A 19106-nucleotide genomic window follows, 5' to 3' on the forward strand; every position below is an offset into this window, starting at 1 on the left:
GGCCCTACTCCTCCTGCTGCTGGCCGCCACCGCCCCAGTCAATCTCCTGCTGCAGCACGATGCTGTACACACTGGCCTTGAGGAGCGTGAACGCCAGGCTCGTCTTGCGCTCCAGATCGCGCAGCCCGTCCATGATTTCCGCCGTCGGATTCGACGCGAGGTCGTCGAGTGTGGAGGCGAGCTAGTTAGAACCGCGTCAGCATTCTGTTCAAGGGCTGATGGTCGGAGAGTTGGACCTTTTTCATGTTCTCCGCCAGCCGCTCATATTCCTCCAGCACCTCTTGCTGCAGCGGCGTCAGCTCAGGCGGGGCCAGGTGCGAGGAGCCTGGCTCCATTGTGTCTGTCGTTGCTCCTTGAGCGCTCGATGAAAGAGGCTGGCAAGTCAAGTTGCTGGATGTGTTCTTTCGACGCGTGCTCAGTTCAAGTTGAGGTTGAATGCGTGGTGGGGCCCTCTTGTTGTTATATCTTATATTATGTATGGACTCCACATGACACTCATCAACACCACACAATGACAAGACTGCTTTCTATGCTCGCTCCTCGACCTGAACATGCAAATAGATATACCGCTCACTACCAATATAATACCATCCCTGACAAACCGGAAACGCCAGTACAAACACAAGAATTCCGTCATACAGTCATCAATCCATCACCGTCCTGCTACTGCCCATATACCACCACGTCGCCTGCGCCCGGCTCACTCTCCCCCAAGTCTGTCGCCGCTACAGAGCTGCCCACGACGCTCGCCGTCCATTCGCTCGCCGTCTCATCATACTCGGAGCCCGTGTACAGGTCCGTGCTGCCCGTCATGTAACTGCTGCGGCGTAACGTCCCCGCGTCGCTCTGGTCGTCCGTGGCCACCTCCTCGCTTAGGGCCGACTCGGTCGCCAGGTTGCCCAGCAAGCCAGGCGTCTCGCCCTCGTCCACTTCCACAACCGTCTCCTTGACGCCCAGGTTCTCCTTGTCGGCCTCGGCAGGGATCATGTCACCGCCCCAGCTGCGCTTGCGATACGACTTGGCGCCGCCAACACCACCAGCCGGTGTCCTCACACTCTGGCTCCTCTTGACACCGCCAGAGGACACATTGTTGTTGATCTGTCCGAGAGAGGCGATGCGGCGCGACGCCCCCGTCTGGCCTGGCGGGGCGAGGTTACGCTTGCCCGACAACGCCATGTTCAGCACCGGCTTGGGCGACGGCTTGGCAGTTGGCGTCCCCTCTGCCGCCAAAGGCTTCTTAACGCGCTTCCTGTTCATCGAGTCCGTGCTGTTCTTAGTCGCCTTGGACATGAGGAGCACCCGCGACTGGTCCATGACGCTCTCCATGATCCGCCTCTCCAGACGCTCGCCCCGGGCCTCGACCTCAAACAGCTCCTCCTTGCGCAGTTGCAGCGCCGTCTCCAGTGACGACACGTCGCCCGTCAGGCGAGTCTTCTGTCTTATCAGGCTCTCCTGCTCCGTGCGTAGTGTCATGACATTGTTGCGCAATCTCTCCTCCTCGTCCCGGAGGCTGCGTACCGACGCTTCAAGATGGTCACGCTCGCCTCGCTTTCGCTCCAGCGAGAAAATGGTGTCCTGCAGCGTCTTTTCCCGGTCCTCGTGCTCGTCGGTAATCCGCTGGGTCTGGATGCTGAGGAAGGCAGCAATGTCGGCCGCCGTCCTGGCAACAGCCTCGTGCACCTTGTCCAGCGTCTCGAGCTGCGTGAAAGCCTGCTGTGTCGAGTCGCCGTACGTGACGAGCTTGTCCAGCTTTTCGTGGACGACGGTATCGTCATACTTGGCCTCGACGAGCTGGTCAAGCTTCTCCCGCACGACAGAGTCATCGTACTTGGCCTCGACGAGCTGATCGAGCTTCTCACGGAGCTCTGCATCGTCGTACTTGCCCTCAATCAGCTGATCAAGCTTGCCACGAAGCTCCGTGTCGTCGTATTTGGCCTCGATGATTTGGTCCAGCTTGCCACGCAGCTCCGCGTCGTCGTACTTGCCCTCGACGAGTTGGTCCAGCTTCTCGCGAAGCTCACTATCGTCATATTTGGCTTCGATAATCTGGTCCAGCTTCTCGCGCAGCTCCGTGTCGTCATACTTGAGCTCGGCGATGACATCCAGCTTCTGGCGGAGCTCGGTGTCGTCGTACCTAGACTCTACGAGGCAGTCCAGCTTGGACAGGACCGCGGTATCATCGTACTTCTCAGGTGGAGGCGGGAGAAGGGGCATCTCAGGCTTGGCCTCCACAATCTTCTCCTGGATGTCGGTCGTCGATGTCTTGGAGTGCTCGTAGTGCTGACCAACAAGGGCCAGGACCTCCTGGATCGCCTCAAGAACCTTGGGGTTCTGGTCCGTCACCTCCGTCTTGAGACCCTCCACGAGAGCGACGGCTTCTTGCAGCTGGTCGCGCGTCTGTTGGTGCTCCGCCTTGCCCTCTTCGTGCTGCTCGCCGCCCTTGGTGACCATCTCCTCCACCTTGCCAAAGACGATTTGTGACGCCTCCTCCATCTTCTCCAAGGACTCTGTCACCGACGAGCCGAGCGTGTCGACGAGGAGCTTCAGATCGTCTGCTACCGCTTTCGTGCCGACGACAGCCTCCTCCGTCTCCAGGCTGCGCTTCACACCCGCCGTCATCTTCTCGTCAAAGCCCGTCATGAACTCGTCGTACTTGGTCACCAACTCGGTAATCTTCTCGTCAATCTTGGCTTGGAGTCCCTCGGTCGTCACCTGCAGCTTCTCGTCGGACTCAAGCCGGGCGCCCGCCACAACGGCCTTGGAATCCTCAAACTCGGTCTTCATCGTGTCGAACATGTCCTTGAGGTCGGTGCCAATGTTTTCGTTCTTGTCAATCTTCTCGCCCATGATCTCCAGGAGTTTGCCCAGCGCCTCGACGCCCGTGTTGCCATCCTCGAGCTTGCTTGTGAGTGTCTCTTGGAACGTCTCGAGGAAGGTCTTGACTTCAGTGACCCTGTCTCCGACACTGTTCAGTTCAACGTCCTTTGCCTCGACCAGGGCGGTCGACGACTCTTTGAAGCTCTCAATCTTCTCCTGAGCCTCCCGGACCGCAGTCTCAATGCCGGCAAGGTCCTCCTTCTGCGGCATATTGTTAAAGTCGACACCCTGGAATACATCGAGGATGTTCTTGATCTCAAGCACGACAGTCTCCACTGCCTCCACGTCGGTCTTGGAAACCTTGTCGGGGTCTTCTTCAGCCTTTTCAGACTTCTCCTTGACTTCCTCAAAGTCCGTCTTGATTTGCGTGATCAGGGCTTCCAGGGTGGTCAAGTCCTCCTTGCGAGAGACAACATCGAGTTGGACGGCCATGGCTGCCATGTTCTCGCGCGTCTCCAGGATCAGCGTCTCAACAGTGTCAAGGTGGTCCTTGCGGACAGCTTGGTCACCGTCCATGAGGTCATCCAGACGTGCCTTGGTGTTGCGCAGAATTGTCTCGATGGCTTCCACGTCGTCCTTGGTCGCTGCATCACCGTTGGCGGCTCGTGGCGCATCGTGGGCCTCGTCGTCCTCAACAGTCGCTGTCTTGGGGACCACTGCCGATGTCTCCCGGGTGCTGATCTCCTCGACACCCTGCTGAACGTTGCGCAGCATCTCTTCGAGGCGTGTGAGGTCAGCCTTCTGGACTGACTCCTCCTTCTCCTCAGGCTCCATTGCCTCGAGCTTGATACGCAACTGGGTGATGAGAACCTCAAGGTTCTTGATATCGTCTTGCTTCACCATGTCGGCAGGGATCATGGCCTGGTCCATAGAGGGAGAGTCTCGAACGGTGGCAACTGCAGCAAGCGCCTGCTCGTTGTTGTTCTCGCGGATGGTCTCAATGTCAGAGCGCACAGAGTCGAGGCCAGACTTGAGGGCCTCAAGGATCTCGTCATTAGCGGTCAGATCGGCAGGCTTGTGGGTCATTCTGTCGATGCCAGCCTTGAGTTCGTTCAGACCATCATTGAGAGCGTCCAGAATCTCAGCCGTCTCAGATCGAGGACGGAGGATCTCCTGGCGGAGATTATTCGCGGCGCTGCTGAGTGCATCCAGAATCTCCTGGTTGTTGCCTTGTTGTTGGGGCGTGGCTGGCACCATGGACGAGTTGACAATCTCACGCAGGCCCTCAAGCTCTGCTTGCAGCTGCTCGCGCGAGCCATCCGCACTCTGGTTGAGGAGATGCGAAATTTCATCTTTGAAATCCTCCATGGTCCCCGCAAGGCCCTGAAGAAACTCTTCCTGCATGGAGCCGCCAGTGGCCCGGTCGACGTAGCTCTCAATGGCCACACGCAAGCTCTCGAGCCCGTCCTTGGTGGCATCCAGAACCTGCTCCGTGTCGCGGCCGTTGGCTGCCACATTGTCTTTGGCTTCCTGAGAAACGGCCTTGAACTCGAGCTTGATATAGCCGATGAGATCTTCGAGACGACTCATAATCTCTTCGTTGTTGCCACCAGCCGGTACCAGAGCGCCTCCTCGGGGTATATCAAAGTCATTCAGACCTTCTTTGACGGCGTGGATCATGTCCTCCCTAGTGATATCGGGTGCCCCGATGGCCGACGCAGCGACCGGGAACTCAAACTCCTCTAGACAATCTCTCACTGCCTCAATGATCTCGTCCCTGGACATTGAAGCAGGTGTGTCGACCTGGGGAGGGGTGAAGTGCTGGAGGCCCTCCACCACGGCTGTGAACACCTCGTCACGGGTCGCTCCGCTAGGACGCTCGTCGCGAGGTGCATACTCCCGAAGTCCCTCTTGCAGGCACGCGAGCACTTCGTCGCGCTCCAGACCCAGCTGCTGGACCTCAATCTCAGGCTTGTACGTCTCCCAGGCGTCGCGTACAGCTTCAATCACATCATCCCTGCTCAGATCAGGCATGTTGCTCTGAGCGGCTTCATTGTCGCGGAGCGCAGCCCGCATGGCATTGTAGATTTCCTGGTAGTCGACCAAGCTTTTCGAGGTGGCGGCGGACTGCGCCGATTGACGGCGGTGCTCGCGAAGGACGTGGTTAAGCTGGTCCTTCATTTGCTCCAGGCCTTCGTCGATGACCCGCGAAACGTCGTCCTTGCTGGGTTGGTCGCTCTCTTCGATGCCCTTGTGGCCAACTTGCTCCAGACGCTTGCCTATCTCACGGCCCATTCCCAAGACCTCGCCTCGGAGCTCCCTAACCAAAGCTTTGACTTCGGCTGTGAGGCCGCCGCCCTGAGCGACACTGTCCTTGACGGAGCGAATGATCTTGATCAGGTCCTCATTCAGAATCTCCACCCCGCGAGCAGGTGCAGATGAGCGACGTCCCTCGTTGTGGAGGACTGCATCAACGCGCGAGGACAAGTGGCTGGCCCCAGGATTGAATCCAGCTTGCGATTCTCCATCTTCGTAGCTGAACGCCCTGCCGCGGTCGCCCATAGGGGGACCTCTGGTGATGACAGCATTCTCTGCCTGGGCCTGGATCTGGCCGACTAGTTCATCGACCTTGGACGCAGTCGCCATGCCTGAGAGCTTGGTGGATACTTCTGCTAGCCGGCTGATCAAGGTGTCCTGGCCCTCTTTCGTACCCATATCACGGATGATCTTCTCCAGCAGGGCTATGGAAGCCGAGCCATCGCCGCCGACAAGACTTGGGGTGCTCACGGACCCTCTGTCGATGGAGTCCGAGAAGCTTTTTGGTGAAGGGATTCGAGGGAGGTGGAAGCCACGGCTTCCTGGTGATGTGATGTTGTGGGGTTTGTTGTCAATGTACAGACCGCCAAACTGCGGGCCGGAGGTGATCCTGTGAGACGTCTCGTTGACGCTACCAAGGAGGTCTCGCAAGCTTTTCCGGATATCCTCGTCTCTCGTGTTAGTAGCTTCCTTGAGGCTGAGAAGATCGGTCGCATTGTCCCTGCTCCTGCGGCTCAGGGCAGACATCTCCTTCTGCAGAGAAGTAGCAATGTTGGTAAGACTCAGAATCTGGGCCGACAGATTGTCTGTGATCTGAGGCTGCTTGGACCCGGCGGTGGCGCCATTTGTGACATTGGAGAGCGGCGGCTCAGAATCCGCCCGTGATGTTTGTGAACCCATGGTCTGCAGTGCCAGCATCGTAGAGGACTGAGGCGGCGTGTTCTCGCCAAGAATGCTCTGCGGAGGAGGTCGACGGACAGTCGGCCGGATGATGGGCGTCAGACTTGATCCCGGCATGGGTCCCAGGTTGAGGGGCTCCTTGGTTGGTGAGCCTCGCTCTGAGAGCCCCTCTTGGTCGTTCTCTTGGTCTCTATGGCGGACAGTTGTTGGTGTCGCTGTTGAGGAGCGGGTGTGAGGGAAGTAGGACTTTTCGAGCGACTTCTCTGGCGATTTCGAGGGAGAAGTTGTGGGACTTTGTGTAGCGCCCTCGAGCATGAGACTGAGGCCTCGCACAGAACCAGGTTGCAAGGTCTGCGTACGTCGATGTGACGAGCTGCTGTGGCCGGTCGGTGTCCTTTCGGGGGAGAAGTCGTTCATTCGCTTCGCGACATGAGGCACCAGGGCAGCACTTTCCCGTGCTTTCTCGTTAAGGGCTGCATGGGCCGACTGGATCGCGCTCGAAGTGCCGGCTCGGGACGTCAGACTCGGTGACTGGGGGTTCAAGGGCAACGGCGGCGGCGCGCGGTCGGGGTCTGAACTGTCCCACCTATCGTCGGTTCGTGTCAGCTTCCGCCAGAGGAGCATTTGTGCTTTGCGTGGGAGTGTGATGAACAAGACAAGACGTACATTGGCACAAGAGCCCGGTTGCCCTGGTCTGAAGATGCGGAATGCGAGTGTCTCAGGTACTGTTGCCCTTCCTGAGGGCTGTCCCTTTCGTAATGGGCCATTTTCTGTGCGTACAAGAGTGGAATGAAGATGATGCGGTGTCGAGGAATGCGGACAGCACCGCCGCCACGCTCGTGGAGAACGTCTCAAAGGATGCACCAGGTGGCTATTGCTTCAAGAGGCTTGCCTCGCTTGTTGCCTGCTGTTGCTTCGCGATAAATACAGGTATGGGGTATCAAGAGTGGTTGTTTTGCTGAAACAATCGCGAACAGCAGAGAAATGTGTATGATAGATGGTGGGTTTTGGAGTCAAGTAGCGGCGGATGTGTTTGCATGGGTTTATGGATGCGCTCCGATTGTTGTCGATCCGCCGCGGGTCGCCGATGCGCGCACCGCCAGCCGTTGCCCAGCAACCACAACCTGAGCTGCCCATCATCACGCTCCTCACTGGAGCCACGTCAATGGCACATGCAGCTGGTATTAGGTAGCTCGCGGAAAAATATCGTCAAAGCAGAGCGGTCTGCAGTGAAGCAGCACTTGATTCGTGGTCCTGCATCAGGTCTATCATACAGAGCAGGGAGTCTTCTTCTTTATGCAGTCCAGCGCGTAATACCCGCGCCGCTCTCTGCACCCTTTGCAACCGTACGTGAATACGTAACCCCATTCACCCAGTTCTCAAACCATTAAAAAATTTCTATAACCCCAATTAAAGACCGGTACATCATAACGCGCCGTTTGAAGAGTGGAACTCGACGCTTCTGGGTGGCTTTGCCGCTGTGCTGGTTCGGTTCAGTTGCTCGTGTTGTCGAGCCATCGTCGGCGATTACTTGCGGAACGCAGTGTCAAAGGCTGGAATCAGAGTCTGTGCAAGCCAGAACGAGAAGACAAGCTTGGGGCCGGTCATGAGAAGCTACACACCGTCAGCATTTGTTGTCGATAGGGGTGGGAATTGGCTCAATCAGCGGGACATACCTTGGGCACGAGGCCCTTGAAAAAGGCCGAAACGCCCTCGTTCTTGGCCATGTTGGCCATGATCCTCATACCGCTCTCGGGGTTCTCAAAGTTGCGGTTCTGAATGCGGGTCTTGATGACATCGAGGGGCGCGGACACGACGAGCGAGGCAGAGGCACCGGCAATGGAGGCGATAAAGTTCTGGAACCACGTCGCCTTGTTGTAATCTTGCAGGTGGAAGAGGTATTCCTTGGCGAATGCCGAGCCACCAAAGAGCTATGATTGTCAGTCAGCACGAGATCACACTGGCCCGAGGTCGAGAAACTCACCGCAAAGGACCCAGGGGCGTTGCGCGCAGCGGTCCAGCCCCAACCGCGGTACAGGTTGAAGCCCTCGTCGCCGATGATCTTGAGGACACCACGGCCCTTGAAGGCCTCTGGGTTTGTCTGACGCTTGATCTTCAGCACGTCGAGAGGGAGGAGGACAATCTCTCCAATGCCGACAAGGCTGCTTCCGTCAGTGACCAGTCAACGAAATATCATGTAGCCGCAACGCACCTGCCAGCGGTCGAGTGCATGATAGCCTTGCCCGTCTTCTTGCCGAACGCATTCTCAAAGTCCTTGCCGTAGTGCTTCCCCAGGTAGTCTCGCGCGACGGGCTGACCGCCATATTTGTAGATACGCTGGAGAACCTTGTAGCCAGCGGCATACCCCAGACCGGGGAAAAGAGAGAAGAACTTGCGCGCAACGGGTGCGTTTGCCTTGTCCTTGAAGATGACTTGGTTCAGCTGGGATGCGCCAGACACCTTGGTCTGGTTGCTCATGAGGCGCTTGGCGATGGTGTCGACCTAGCTACGAGTCAATAGGAAGTCGGGGGATCGAGATCTTCGGATTCGGGACGCACGGGATGGAAGACGGCCAACTCAGCAATACCAGCGGAACCTGTGGGCATTCTGTCAGTGACTGGCTGGAGTATATGAGCGGAAGCTGGACATGGCCATACCTGAACCAAGCACGCGAGCCAACCCCGACTCCTTCTCCCGTCCAGCGACCATAGGGGGAGACATTGTGATGGCGATGCAATTGGCGACTCGGTTCGATAAAGGAGTGTTGTAGTGAATGTCAATGTCGCTTAGAAAAGGGCACGGGCTGGCGAGCGCGGATATGGGATACGAGGTTGCGTGCGCGTTGATTCTCGTCGCTCAGGAACTGGAAACTGGGAAATTTTCCAGGGCCGACGTCGGGCGACGCTGTAGCGTCAGGGGTCCACTCACTCACTGAAGGGCCAAGGCTGAAGCACTGGCGATAAGAGTGAGCACCTGAGGCCGGGCCGGGACCCCCACGTAAGAGCAGCCAGGGTGCAATGAGCTACCCTAGGCCCAAGGTAATCACATGCTCAACAGCCGAATCATGCCCGTCTCTGCCAATTGCTTTATGATCCAACCCTCCTGTGGCTACAAAGCAATGCTAGCAAGAAAGAATTATCCAGTTGGGCAGTATGCAATGTCAAGGCAAGTTGGCTTTGCCGCCCACATAGCTGAGATGTAGTTAGACAGTCGAGGCCACACTAGACAAATCCACCAAACAAGGTATAGATCACACGACACCGCTAACGTAGATCATTGCAATTGGTATCCTTTCCAATCCGCAGCGGACGCCTAGCATGCTATCTTACACAAAAGCCAAGGCAGCACAAGATTCGCGCGGACAGCCGGATCCGAGGACCCTAGAAATCCCTGAACACCGAAATCATGTTGTCCAACCGCATTACCTGCCCCAGTAGCATCTCCTGCCTTTCAAGGTGCCGGTTGTATCTCTTGAGGTAGTCATTCCCCATGACTTCCTCTTCCTTGCCCTGGACATCTTTGCGCTCCACAAACGAGAGAATGTTACGCTCCTTGTGGCGCTCCACCTGCAGGGTCTGCAAGGCCCTGAGCATCGCCTTGTACACGTCGTCCAGCAACTGGGCCTGCGTGCGCGCCCCGTCAAAGAACCAGAGAAAGATGGTCCGGTTGGCCAAGCGGCTGCTGTCCTTTGGCACCTCTTGTATATCCACCAACCCGGCCATCTGCAATGCTAGCATCTTCCCTTGCACGTCGGGCTTTCTCATGAGCGCCGCCGAGTGCAGCATCTTCTCGTCCAGTTTGCCCTTCTCTCGGAGGATCCGCGTCAGGCGCAAGCCGTAGCGACCGTGTGACTGCTCAATGACAGCGTCGAGCTCCGACTCGCGAACGTGATCCATCAGTTGCGCAAAATCCACGGTCCATTGGCCTCGCCCATTCGTTCCGCAGTGCCGAATGAACTTGTGCTTGCTCTCTTTCAGAAGGAGCAGGTGCTGCCGCAACTGATCCAAGCGACTGGCTGGGGCTGACTCTTCCTTGAATTTGACCTTTGTTTGGCGATGACCGTTTGTTTTTGAGGCTGATTTGGTATGTGATGTTCCATCGCCATGATCGTCGTCCGACTCGTCTTCGTCGTCGTCATCATCTTCATCGTCGTCGTCGAGGCTGATGCCAGATCGCGATTGCCGATGACTTGTTTGCTCATTGTCCGACTCTTCGGACTCATCGTCTGATTGTGGAGGGTTGACCTTTGTCTTCTCCACACTTGATTGGTTGATATTCTCCTTCTTGACCTTGCCTAGCCCATAAGACACATCAATGGAGTCGTCGAGGTGGTCCAGTATGTCGAGAGTGGTGGTGGCAGCAGGTGGCGGCGGAGGGGTCTCGTCTTCAACCATGGTATCTGGCCGGCACTGTGACACTTCCAGAGTGAGGAGGCCCAGAAGAACTCGGTAGACTTCCCCGGTCACTTCGCCCAAGGCATCGGCTGCAAAATTCGCCAGAGAGTGGTTTCGCAGCTCGACCAGGCATTTCTCGTGGTTGACCCGGACGATCATGTTCGGCTAGCTTCATGTTAGAATGACAGACAATCACCGAGAGCATGGTTTGCAATGACCTACAGCCAACTGGGGGACATGGTGTAGGTTGTCCTCATCATCGTAGTCTGTACTGGCAGCATGGCCATTCTGAAGCTTCCGTTTCTTGGATATCCTGCCTCGTGATTGATCCAACTGCCTTTTGACGCCCTTGCTTTGTTCGCGATACGTGCGCCATCGATTGATAATTTGTTGTTGCTGTTCATGTTTGGTGCCTGTGGCTTTCTCGCCCGGCGCGATCTTGGTAGCCTCGGTCTTGATCTCGTGATATACATCGATCGGATTGCGGAAAGAGTCGGCGCGCACGGTCTCGACAAGATCAGCTTGAATAAGTCGGCCCAGAGTGACGTAGAGTTCGTTGTCGGAAGAGACCATGCCATTCGTGTGACCGTTCGTTCCGTTCGATCGGCTGCTCACCAATGCGTTTCTCGAATCGAACGCCTGCTTCAGATCACCGATCCGGGCATGTCCGAGCTGGAGCAGAGTCTGAATCACGTCACGCTCCGATGTACCAAACTGCCGGTCGACCATGTCGAGGATCTTGCCCGTTCGGATGAGGTTGTAGCAAGCTTCCGGGTTGGCATCGTAGGAGGCTACCCTCGTCTCGTTGTCGATGCGGGTATAGAGGAGATTATGCTGAAATAGGACGGCGAGTCCATTGCGCAGGTGTCGCGCACCGAGCGACGTGTGTCGACCGAGCTGGGTCACGTTGCATCGTCCTTTGGTGAGTAGAGCTATGAGGATACGCTGCGTGGACGACGTCAGTCGCGGGGCTTGGAGGAGCACCCAGCCCCTCGATGAGGGGCCATTTGGAAGATGTTGCATACCGAAGGAAGTTCGCCGTGAAGATCGCTGACTAGGAGAGCACACAGCTCAGCAGCGTGCTTGGTCTGGTGCGCCATGGTTAGCAATTGGTCTCGCTTCGGTGGGATGGGCGGATGGGCGGCTGCTTGGACGACTCACCACGAGCATACTGCTCCTAGAGATCCTCTCACTATCTCAGGAGCGGTCGCAATTACTACCGTAGCGACATTGATCTCTGGTAAGACACTGCACGTCGAGTTCGCGAGTGTTCGAAATGGAAGCAATAGCGATGAAGACGGTATTGTTGTCGCTCGACAAGTTAAGATATGTTTTTAATTTTTTGCGAAAGCGCCCACCCACTTGAGGAATGGCCCGCTGCCGAATGACTGGAAGCATTCGGCACCCACCCAAAACTGACCTGACGGGCGGACTCACTGGCAACCTCCACAGTGGGGTTGGTTACCTGTAATTAGGATGGCTTTTCAACATCGCAATCCATCAGTCATTCACATAAGGAAGCCTTGACATGGCCTCACATACTTACTTGTCTGGACATCAACCTTATGTTAATTGGGTGATCCAAGTGTCCTGCCTATCTCACAAACTCATAAACATGTCAGTACAGCATTGCCCACAGTCACACTGTCTCTCACTTTATGATTTGGGTCGAGTATGCAGCATAGCTCCAGTGCATAGATATTGTCTTGCGATACGATCAAAGAAGAAGCAACGCTTTGCTTTACCAGTAGTTGATTCCATGTCCGGTTATTGTCAACCTTGTTGGCAGTACGGAGTAAAGACGGAGGGGGAGATGGACGAGCTGGGCCCTCAACAGCATTCAACTGCTACCTTCTCCGGTGGAAGTATAAATCGGGTTCACACAACAGTCGCGAAGACTATGGCTGCCCTCTGATGGGTGAAACCTCTTGACGCCTTTGGCACCGAATTCAGCTCTTGAACCGTTGCGCCGCCGTGCAACCATAAGATGGTATTCTTTTGTACCTCTGTAGAGCTTGCCTTCGAAATGGTCTGTCTATGATTCGTCGCCAAATGCAGCTCCGGCCCAACAGGTGGTACCCACACCAGTTTTCCATAGTCACGTGATACCTTCCGCTCCGAAAATTAGACGGGAAGCTTTTCGACGAGGCACTTCTTCTGGCGACCAATTAATCCGTCACGACGGCTAACGGACGTCAATTCCCTACGACATCGACCTCGACCTCGATTTCGACCATGATCTCGAGAGCAGCCCTCGCGCGCAACGCGCAGCAGGCCGTCCGCCGGTCCTGGGCGGCTCGCCCTGCGCAGCAACGAACCTTGGCTTCCGCTGCATCCTCGTCTGGCGCCTTTGAGACTTCCGACGGCTCGGGCCTCAAGGTTGCTTCGCGTGATTCTCACGGCCCTACGACCAAGCTCGCTATTGTTGCCAAGGCTGGTACACGCTTCCAGCCGCTGCCTGGACTGACCGTCGGTCTTGAGGAGTACGCGTTCAAGGTGAGGCAATCGGGATGTGTATATGCGAAGAATCCGACCCGACTGACGCTGGCGTAGAACACCCAACGCCGAACTGCTCTCCGAATCACCCGCGAGTCCGAGCTTTTGGGTGGCCAATTGGCCTCCTCGCACACTCGCGAGGCCCTCATCCTCGAGGCCAGCTTCCTCCGCGATGACCTCCCTTACTTTGCCGAGCTCCTGGCCGAGGTGGTCTCCATGACCAAGTACACCAGTAAGAATTGAGGCTGGCTGTTTTCGGGCGTTGAAGCTAATCCTCGTCAGCTCACGAGTTCCACGAGGAGATTGAGCCCGTTCTGCGCATCAAGCAGAACAACTTCTACAACAACGTTGCTGCCCTCGCCCTCGACAACGCCCACTCGGTTGCTTTCCACACTGGCCTGGGTTCCTCCGTCTACCCCACCCCTTCGACGCCTTCCAAGAAGTACCTGAATGAGGAGTACATTGCTAGCTTCGCCGACGCTGTCTACACCAAGCCTTCTCTTGCCCTTGTCGCCGACGGCGCCAGCTCGCAGGACGTGTCCAAGTGGGTCGGCCAGTTCTTCAATGACGTGCAGTCCTCTGCCCAGTCTGGCCAGAAGTTTGACGCTACCGCGACCAAGTACTACGGTGGTGAGCAGCGCACAACCCACACCGGTGGTAATGCCATGGTCATTGCTTTCCCTGGTTCCGCCTACACTGCGCCCAAGCCCGAGGTCGCTGTCCTGGCCGCTCTCCTCGGCGGCAAGTCCACCATCAAGTGGTCGACCGGCTACAGCCTGCTCTCCAAGGCCACTTCGGACGTGGTTGGCCTCAACGTGTCTGCTTCCAACATTCCTTACTCTGATGCCGGCCTTCTGGCCGTCCAGCTGTCCGGCCCGGCTGCCTCGGTTCGTGCCGGTGCCGAGGCTACCGTCAAGTCTCTGGAGAGCATTGCCAACGGCTCCGTTCCCAAGGAGGAGGTTGCCAAGGCGGTCGCCAACGCCAAGTTCAACGCTCTCGACGCTACACAGCTCCGCGAGCCTAGCCTCCACCTTGTTGGCTCCGGCATTGTCAACACTGGCAAGGCCTATGAGCCCGCCAGCCTTGTTCAAGGAATCGAGAAGGTCTCTGCTGAGAGCCTGAAGAATGTGAGTTGCTATCCAATCTCGATCTCACACATTCCCACTGACCCTGGTTGTAGGCTGCCAAGGCTCTCCTCGAGGGCAAGGCCTCCGTCTCGTCCGTCGGTGACCTCTTCTTGTTGCCTTACGCTGAGCAGCTTGGTCTGCGGGTATAGATGGGGGTTAGAGGGGCGTGTTTGCTTGTACCAACAGTCAAGGTCGCTTAGATGGGGAGCCTTTACCGCTCCTCGTTTGTCCATATCTGTAGAAGAATTCCTTTGTTCACCATTTGCACGTGTGAAGAGCTCATATCATTTCCAAACGTGACAGGGTCAGCTAGCTATACGTCTTGGACAAAGTTTTTGGAAAGCTCGGCGCGTCATCAGGCTAAGATGGTGGTCCTTCTCCCGTCACCTCAAGAGCGACAGCCCTCAGCTCGTCAGCCTGAGGACAGGACGACGGGGTCATGATCAGAGGCAAAGGAGGAAAGACACCGGGAATGTACCTTGTCTGACCATGAGCTGGAATAGAGTTTCGAGCAGCGCACGACTACCTTACCTGGGAATAAACGGCAGGCGGCCCCTACGGCAGCGATGCAAGCACACGCAGACGCTTTTACGTCCCATTGTCATTGAGCAGACATACTACTTGGCGTGATGGATCAGCCTGATCGTGTGCCTTCATCATGGACCAAATGTTATGTCAGTCAATGGTCGACTACAACGAGAGGTGATAAATAATTACATCGTACTAGCAGTCAATACTTGTAGTTCCCGTTGGAAAAGTCGCTTCATAGGGTAAGTTGTGGGGGGGCATGGTCCATGCTTGGCCATTCACAACGCCCTTTCCCTCAACTGGACACTAAGCTCAACTTAGCTGGACCGCGAAGGGGGGGAAAACAACCACCACGCCAGAAGAAAGGCAAAGTATCCCAAGCGTCACACCCACCACCGCACCGCACACTTCCTCCTCAAGAATCCCTCGCCTTCCACCGAGCCGATTGCGCACGATCGCAAACATCACTCCGCTTCGACATACAAACAGCAAGGCTGGACGCTGCTGTCTCTGTTCCTTCCCGGTGCTCTCTTCCCACACAGCCCTCTCTCGTGGCCGTTCCCATTATCCGTGGGCGCTCTTGGACGACACCTCTGCTTCACTCCGCATTGCGCCCCGACAGCAGCAAGCGATCGCGCCTCGCCGTTTTCTTCCTCACTTTGGTTCCAAGTCTCTCGCTTTTCGACCCTTGATTATCTTTCCAACGAGGTAAGCTCGCTTTCCGAGGTGTGCGGTATGGCGAGGCCAGGTTTTGGGCTCCAGCTTCAGCTCCCCACGAGACCCGGCTCAGATGCCGGTTGTTTCGCATAGGCTTCGATTGGCGTCGTCTGCACAGTCTCTCGTTGAGAATTGGGACACAAACTCACGCTAATACTACTAGATATAGGGCCAGCTTGTTAATGCTTCTACAATTACGACTGTGTCCGTGACCGTCGAATCAACACCGAGTTGGTGGCGCCTTGGAGTAACACACACAGAACGACAGCTGTTCCGACACCAGGTTTGTCCCACCAAAGTTCCGTTCCTATCACTGCAAGGCTTTCTCGAGTAGCCTGCTCTCTCCAGTAGAGCCTTTTCCCACGCGACAAGCTCCGTCCAACTCGCTTGGTCAAATTGATATTTGCGGACCTTGCCCCCCAACCCCTCCTATGCGGCCATTGTCTCAGATTTCTGTCTGCGTTCCGGGGACGACTGCTTGCTAACTAAGTATTTGTGAAATTGTAGCGTAAGCACTTCATACTTGACCCTGTCAAGACACACGCTCCTCTTCTCAACGGTCGAAGTCACTATTTAGTCTGACCGGACCCTTCCGCATGATCCATCGAAATCGAGCTCTCACCGCACACACATTGTCATAATCGCAGTTCTTGCCGGATTATGCCTGGTGGAAAGAAGGAGGGCTCGGCAGGTGGCCGTGGCCAAAGTGGTGAGTGGTCTTGCACTCTGTCAGATACTGCCTACGTTTCTAAACTACTTGCAGGAAATCGTGGAGGATTTCGAACGGATTCAGCCATCTCGAACAGCCGGCATGGTCAAGAGAGGGTATTGCAACGATGGGTGCCCGATGCCAACGACGCTGTCGATGGCAGTCTCGAGAGGCCATCAGGCGGCGGCGGCGGCGGCGGCGGTGGTAGTAGCGGCGCCGCGTGGGATCAATTTGCCGAGAATGAGAAACTTTTCGGGTTGAAGTCCGATTACGACGAGAACTACTACACCACATCGATCAACAGAAGCGACCCCCGGTACAATGAGCGGATGTCAGCCGCCGATAAGAAGGCTCGGGAAATCGAACGCAGCGAAGCAACCACGGCGCATGTCGCCGAAGAACGACAGATGGACTTCACGGCCAGTGGAAAGGATGATGGAGGCGAGAACGAAGAGGACAAGTACGCGCCCTCAAGACCGGTAGTGTTTTCACACCTCAGCTAACAGCATCTAGGTACAGTGGTGTTCGCCGGCAGCAAGACTTCCCTCCTCTTGGTGCAGGGCGTGAGAACAGATATGTTGCTCCTGCTAAGAGAGCGCCAACATCGCAATCGACCGTGAAAGGTGCTCCTGTGGACCCTGCGATCATCTCCTCTCAGATCAAAGCTCCTGTCAAGAAGCAGTCAACTCCAACGCCCGAGGAGAGCAAGGCACGCGCGTCGCCAGCGCCCACGAATGGCACTTCACCGGGACCCAACGCAACATCCGCAAGCGCCGGTACCCCCGGCCCGGAGAGTGTTCCTGCTACTGTTGGGACTAGCAAATCGACTGATGGCACAAAGACGGAGAAACTCGCTGCGCCTGCGCCAGGACCCAATTCGTCAGTCAACGGCCGCACCTTGTCTCCCCATGCGCAAGAGGGTGTGGCCAGCGCGACATCAACCGTGGAGCGTGATGTTCTTCATCATTTCAAGAATTTTGCCAACCAGCAACGCGAGACAGCCAAGCAAGTTCGGAGTAGCAAAGCCAAGGCGGACAAGGAAGTGAAGTTGACGGAGCTGAAGAAATTCGCCAGCACCTTCAAGCTATCAACCCCTGTTCCAACCGACCTGGTCTCCATTATTGCCAAGGACCCTACCAAACAGATCGAAATCCAAGCCAAGGCCATTAAGAATGCAGAGGAGGTCGCGCGGACTAAGAGCAAAGACGTCACGTCCAAGCCGAAAGCCGTAGCTGGCAAAGAAGGCCATGTGAAAGCTGGCGAGCAGGAACCCCCACGAACCGGCGCAGATGCTCGCCCTCCCAAGGGTCCAAATGCAAACCAGATGGGCTCTCAGGGCAATGGTGCCAACCGTCATGCTGGTCCTCGCCAGTCATTCCAGCAGCAACAGTACTCTCAGTATCGTAACAATCGTCCACAGCAGATGGGCGCCCAGCAGCCTCAACCAGGCAGCCTGGCTCAGAGACTTCGCAACGCCGACTCACAGAATCCGGGCAAGTTTGGCATGCCTCCTGCAACAGTGCCCCTTCAGGATGGCAGGATCCCGCCCACTGGGCCCGCTGTTGGCAGCGACCCCAATGTCAACCGTCGGTTGAGCGGCGTGCCATCACACATGGGAGCCAAGCTCAATCCCAACAGCAGCGAATTCCGCCCCAATGCCTTTGCCCCTACGTTCAATCCAGGTCAGAGCACCGCATCCAGTCCACGACCTGCTACGAACCCAGCATCGGATAGCACAAGCGGGTCCGCGCAACCCATGGGCACACCTGGTTCCATGGGTACGCCCTTGGCCATGGGGCCGCCTCCCATCCGCCGAAAGACGAAGAACGTCAGCTGCCAGAAGTGTAACATCTTGTCGACCATCAAGGCTATTGAACCTCCACCAGGCCGGAAGTGGGATGACAATGGCGGTCTGCGTCCTTCCTACGACACGCCACCGACGTGGAGGCAATTCCAGGACGACGAAAGCCCCGAGTCGACCATGCACTTGACAGTCAAAGAATTGTTCGAACGCCAGCCGTTTGGAGGATCAAGCATGGCCACACCCAGTTCCTCACACGTTGCTCCCCACCTACCACACCAGCATCAACTCCCGTTCCATCTGCAACAGGGCAGTCACAACATGGGGCCGCGCCAGTCACCTCACCTCCCTCACATGCAAATGCATGGGCCCCAACACGGCCCGGGGCCTTATCAGCAGTTTGGGCATGATGATCATAGAATGGTTCACTCAAACTCGGCTCAGTCTTTTGCGTCACCTCGCATGCCTCCGGCATCGATGGCCTATCCGGCCATGAACTCTCCAGCGCAGCTTCCGTCCAGCCAGTCGGCCTACATGGGGCCCGGAACTCCCCAGATGAATCAGTACCGGAACTTCTCCAATCAGTACATGCCCCAGCATGGTCAAATGGGAGGCCCGATGATGATGCAACCACAATTCATGCCCGGCCCTCAGGGCATGGTCGGCAACCCACAGATGATGTATCCCGGAGGCAACCCCCAATTCATGCCTCACGGTGGACCTCCGCAACAAGGACCAGGCGCGAACGGCTACCCTAGCCCAGGGCGTCCCGTCGCCCCGATGATGGCCCACCAAGGTTCGCAGCAAGGGCAGCCGATGTACGGAATGAGCCCAAGCGTGCAGTACAGCCAGCCCTCGTTTGGTCCAGGGCACCATCAGCAGCAGCAGCCACAACAGCCTGCTGGTCCAAGTCAGTAAACCCATTGTCTGCATGGCTACTTCCTTGCCGAACAGACTGGCTGACTGCAGCGCAGTGTCGCACCCCCGAGGCTACAGCGGCGCAGGAGGATCTCATCATTTTGGAACCAGCCCTTACCAGCATCATTCACAAGCGGGCCATCAGCAGCGGAGAGGGAGCCACAGCTTTAGTCGAAACCCTAGCACGCAGGGACAGCCGCCTGCCGGCGAACCTAGCACGGGACAGACACCATCGAGCCAAGCGCGGATAGGGAAAGGCTCAGATGAGACTAGTTGAAGTGTGGCGGGGACGGCACGAGCCTTGGCCCTGAATGTTCAAGATTTGCGTGGGTCTGTGGCGGTCGGGGCTCTACTCACAGAAAGATGCGGTACTGGATAAGCCA

General features: G+C 56.7%; 6 protein-coding genes across 6 annotated transcripts; 2 read left to right on the top strand and 4 right to left on the bottom strand.

Annotated features, from left to right (window-relative positions):
- Positions 1–4: 4 nt before the first annotated feature.
- On the bottom strand, positions 5–335 carry F5Z01DRAFT_671079 (DASH complex subunit Dad3-domain-containing protein; the record flags this gene model as incomplete). The annotated part of the gene is made up of 2 exons (XM_046264647.1): positions 5–181; positions 237–335. The coding sequence occupies 2 exons, from the start codon at positions 333–335 to the stop codon at positions 5–7; spliced, it is 276 nt and encodes a 91-aa protein (XP_046121406.1).
- Positions 336–663: 328 nt separating this feature from the next.
- On the bottom strand, positions 664–6800 carry F5Z01DRAFT_671080 (uncharacterized protein; the record flags this gene model as incomplete). Its single annotated transcript, XM_046264648.1, has 2 exons — positions 664–6619; positions 6700–6800. 2 exons carry the CDS (start codon positions 6798–6800, stop codon positions 664–666), a joined length of 6057 nt encoding a protein of 2018 aa, XP_046121407.1.
- A 416-nt stretch (positions 6801–7216) lies between these two features.
- F5Z01DRAFT_646075 (mitochondrial carrier domain-containing protein) lies at positions 7217–8949 on the bottom strand. The gene is made up of 6 exons (XM_046262881.1): positions 8691–8949; positions 8592–8629; positions 8246–8535; positions 8018–8195; positions 7710–7964; positions 7217–7647 (listed from the first exon to the last, which is right to left on the bottom strand). Exons 1-6 carry the CDS (start codon positions 8752–8754, stop codon positions 7561–7563), a joined length of 912 nt encoding a protein of 303 aa, XP_046121408.1. The 5' UTR covers positions 8755–8949; the 3' UTR covers positions 7217–7560.
- On the bottom strand, positions 8950–11611 carry F5Z01DRAFT_646079 (RNA polymerase III subunit RPC82). Its single transcript, XM_046262882.1, has 2 exons — positions 10650–11611; positions 8950–10592 (listed from the first exon to the last, which is right to left on the bottom strand). The coding sequence occupies exons 1-2, from the start codon at positions 11448–11450 to the stop codon at positions 9414–9416; spliced, it is 1980 nt and encodes a 659-aa protein (XP_046121409.1). The 5' UTR covers positions 11451–11611; the 3' UTR covers positions 8950–9413.
- Positions 11612–12662: 1051 nt separating this feature from the next.
- F5Z01DRAFT_671083 (Metalloenzyme, LuxS/M16 peptidase-like protein) lies at positions 12663–14199 on the top strand (the record flags this gene model as incomplete). Its single annotated transcript, XM_046264649.1, has 4 exons — positions 12663–12923; positions 12981–13155; positions 13206–14050; positions 14104–14199. The coding sequence occupies 4 exons, from the start codon at positions 12663–12665 to the stop codon at positions 14197–14199; spliced, it is 1377 nt and encodes a 458-aa protein (XP_046121410.1).
- A 1756-nt stretch (positions 14200–15955) lies between these two features.
- F5Z01DRAFT_671084 (uncharacterized protein) lies at positions 15956–18723 on the top strand (the record flags this gene model as incomplete). The annotated part of the gene is made up of 3 exons (XM_046264650.1): positions 15956–16004; positions 16059–16464; positions 16518–18723. 3 exons carry the CDS (start codon positions 15956–15958, stop codon positions 18721–18723), a joined length of 2661 nt encoding a protein of 886 aa, XP_046121411.1.
- Between the last annotated feature and the right edge of the window lie 383 nt (positions 18724–19106).

The sequence above is a fragment of the Emericellopsis atlantica genome (assembly GCF_019669845.1).
Source record: "Emericellopsis atlantica unplaced genomic scaffold F5Z01scaffold_4, whole genome shotgun sequence".
In the NCBI taxonomy this organism is placed as follows: Eukaryota; Fungi; Ascomycota; class Sordariomycetes; order Hypocreales; family Bionectriaceae; genus Emericellopsis; species Emericellopsis atlantica.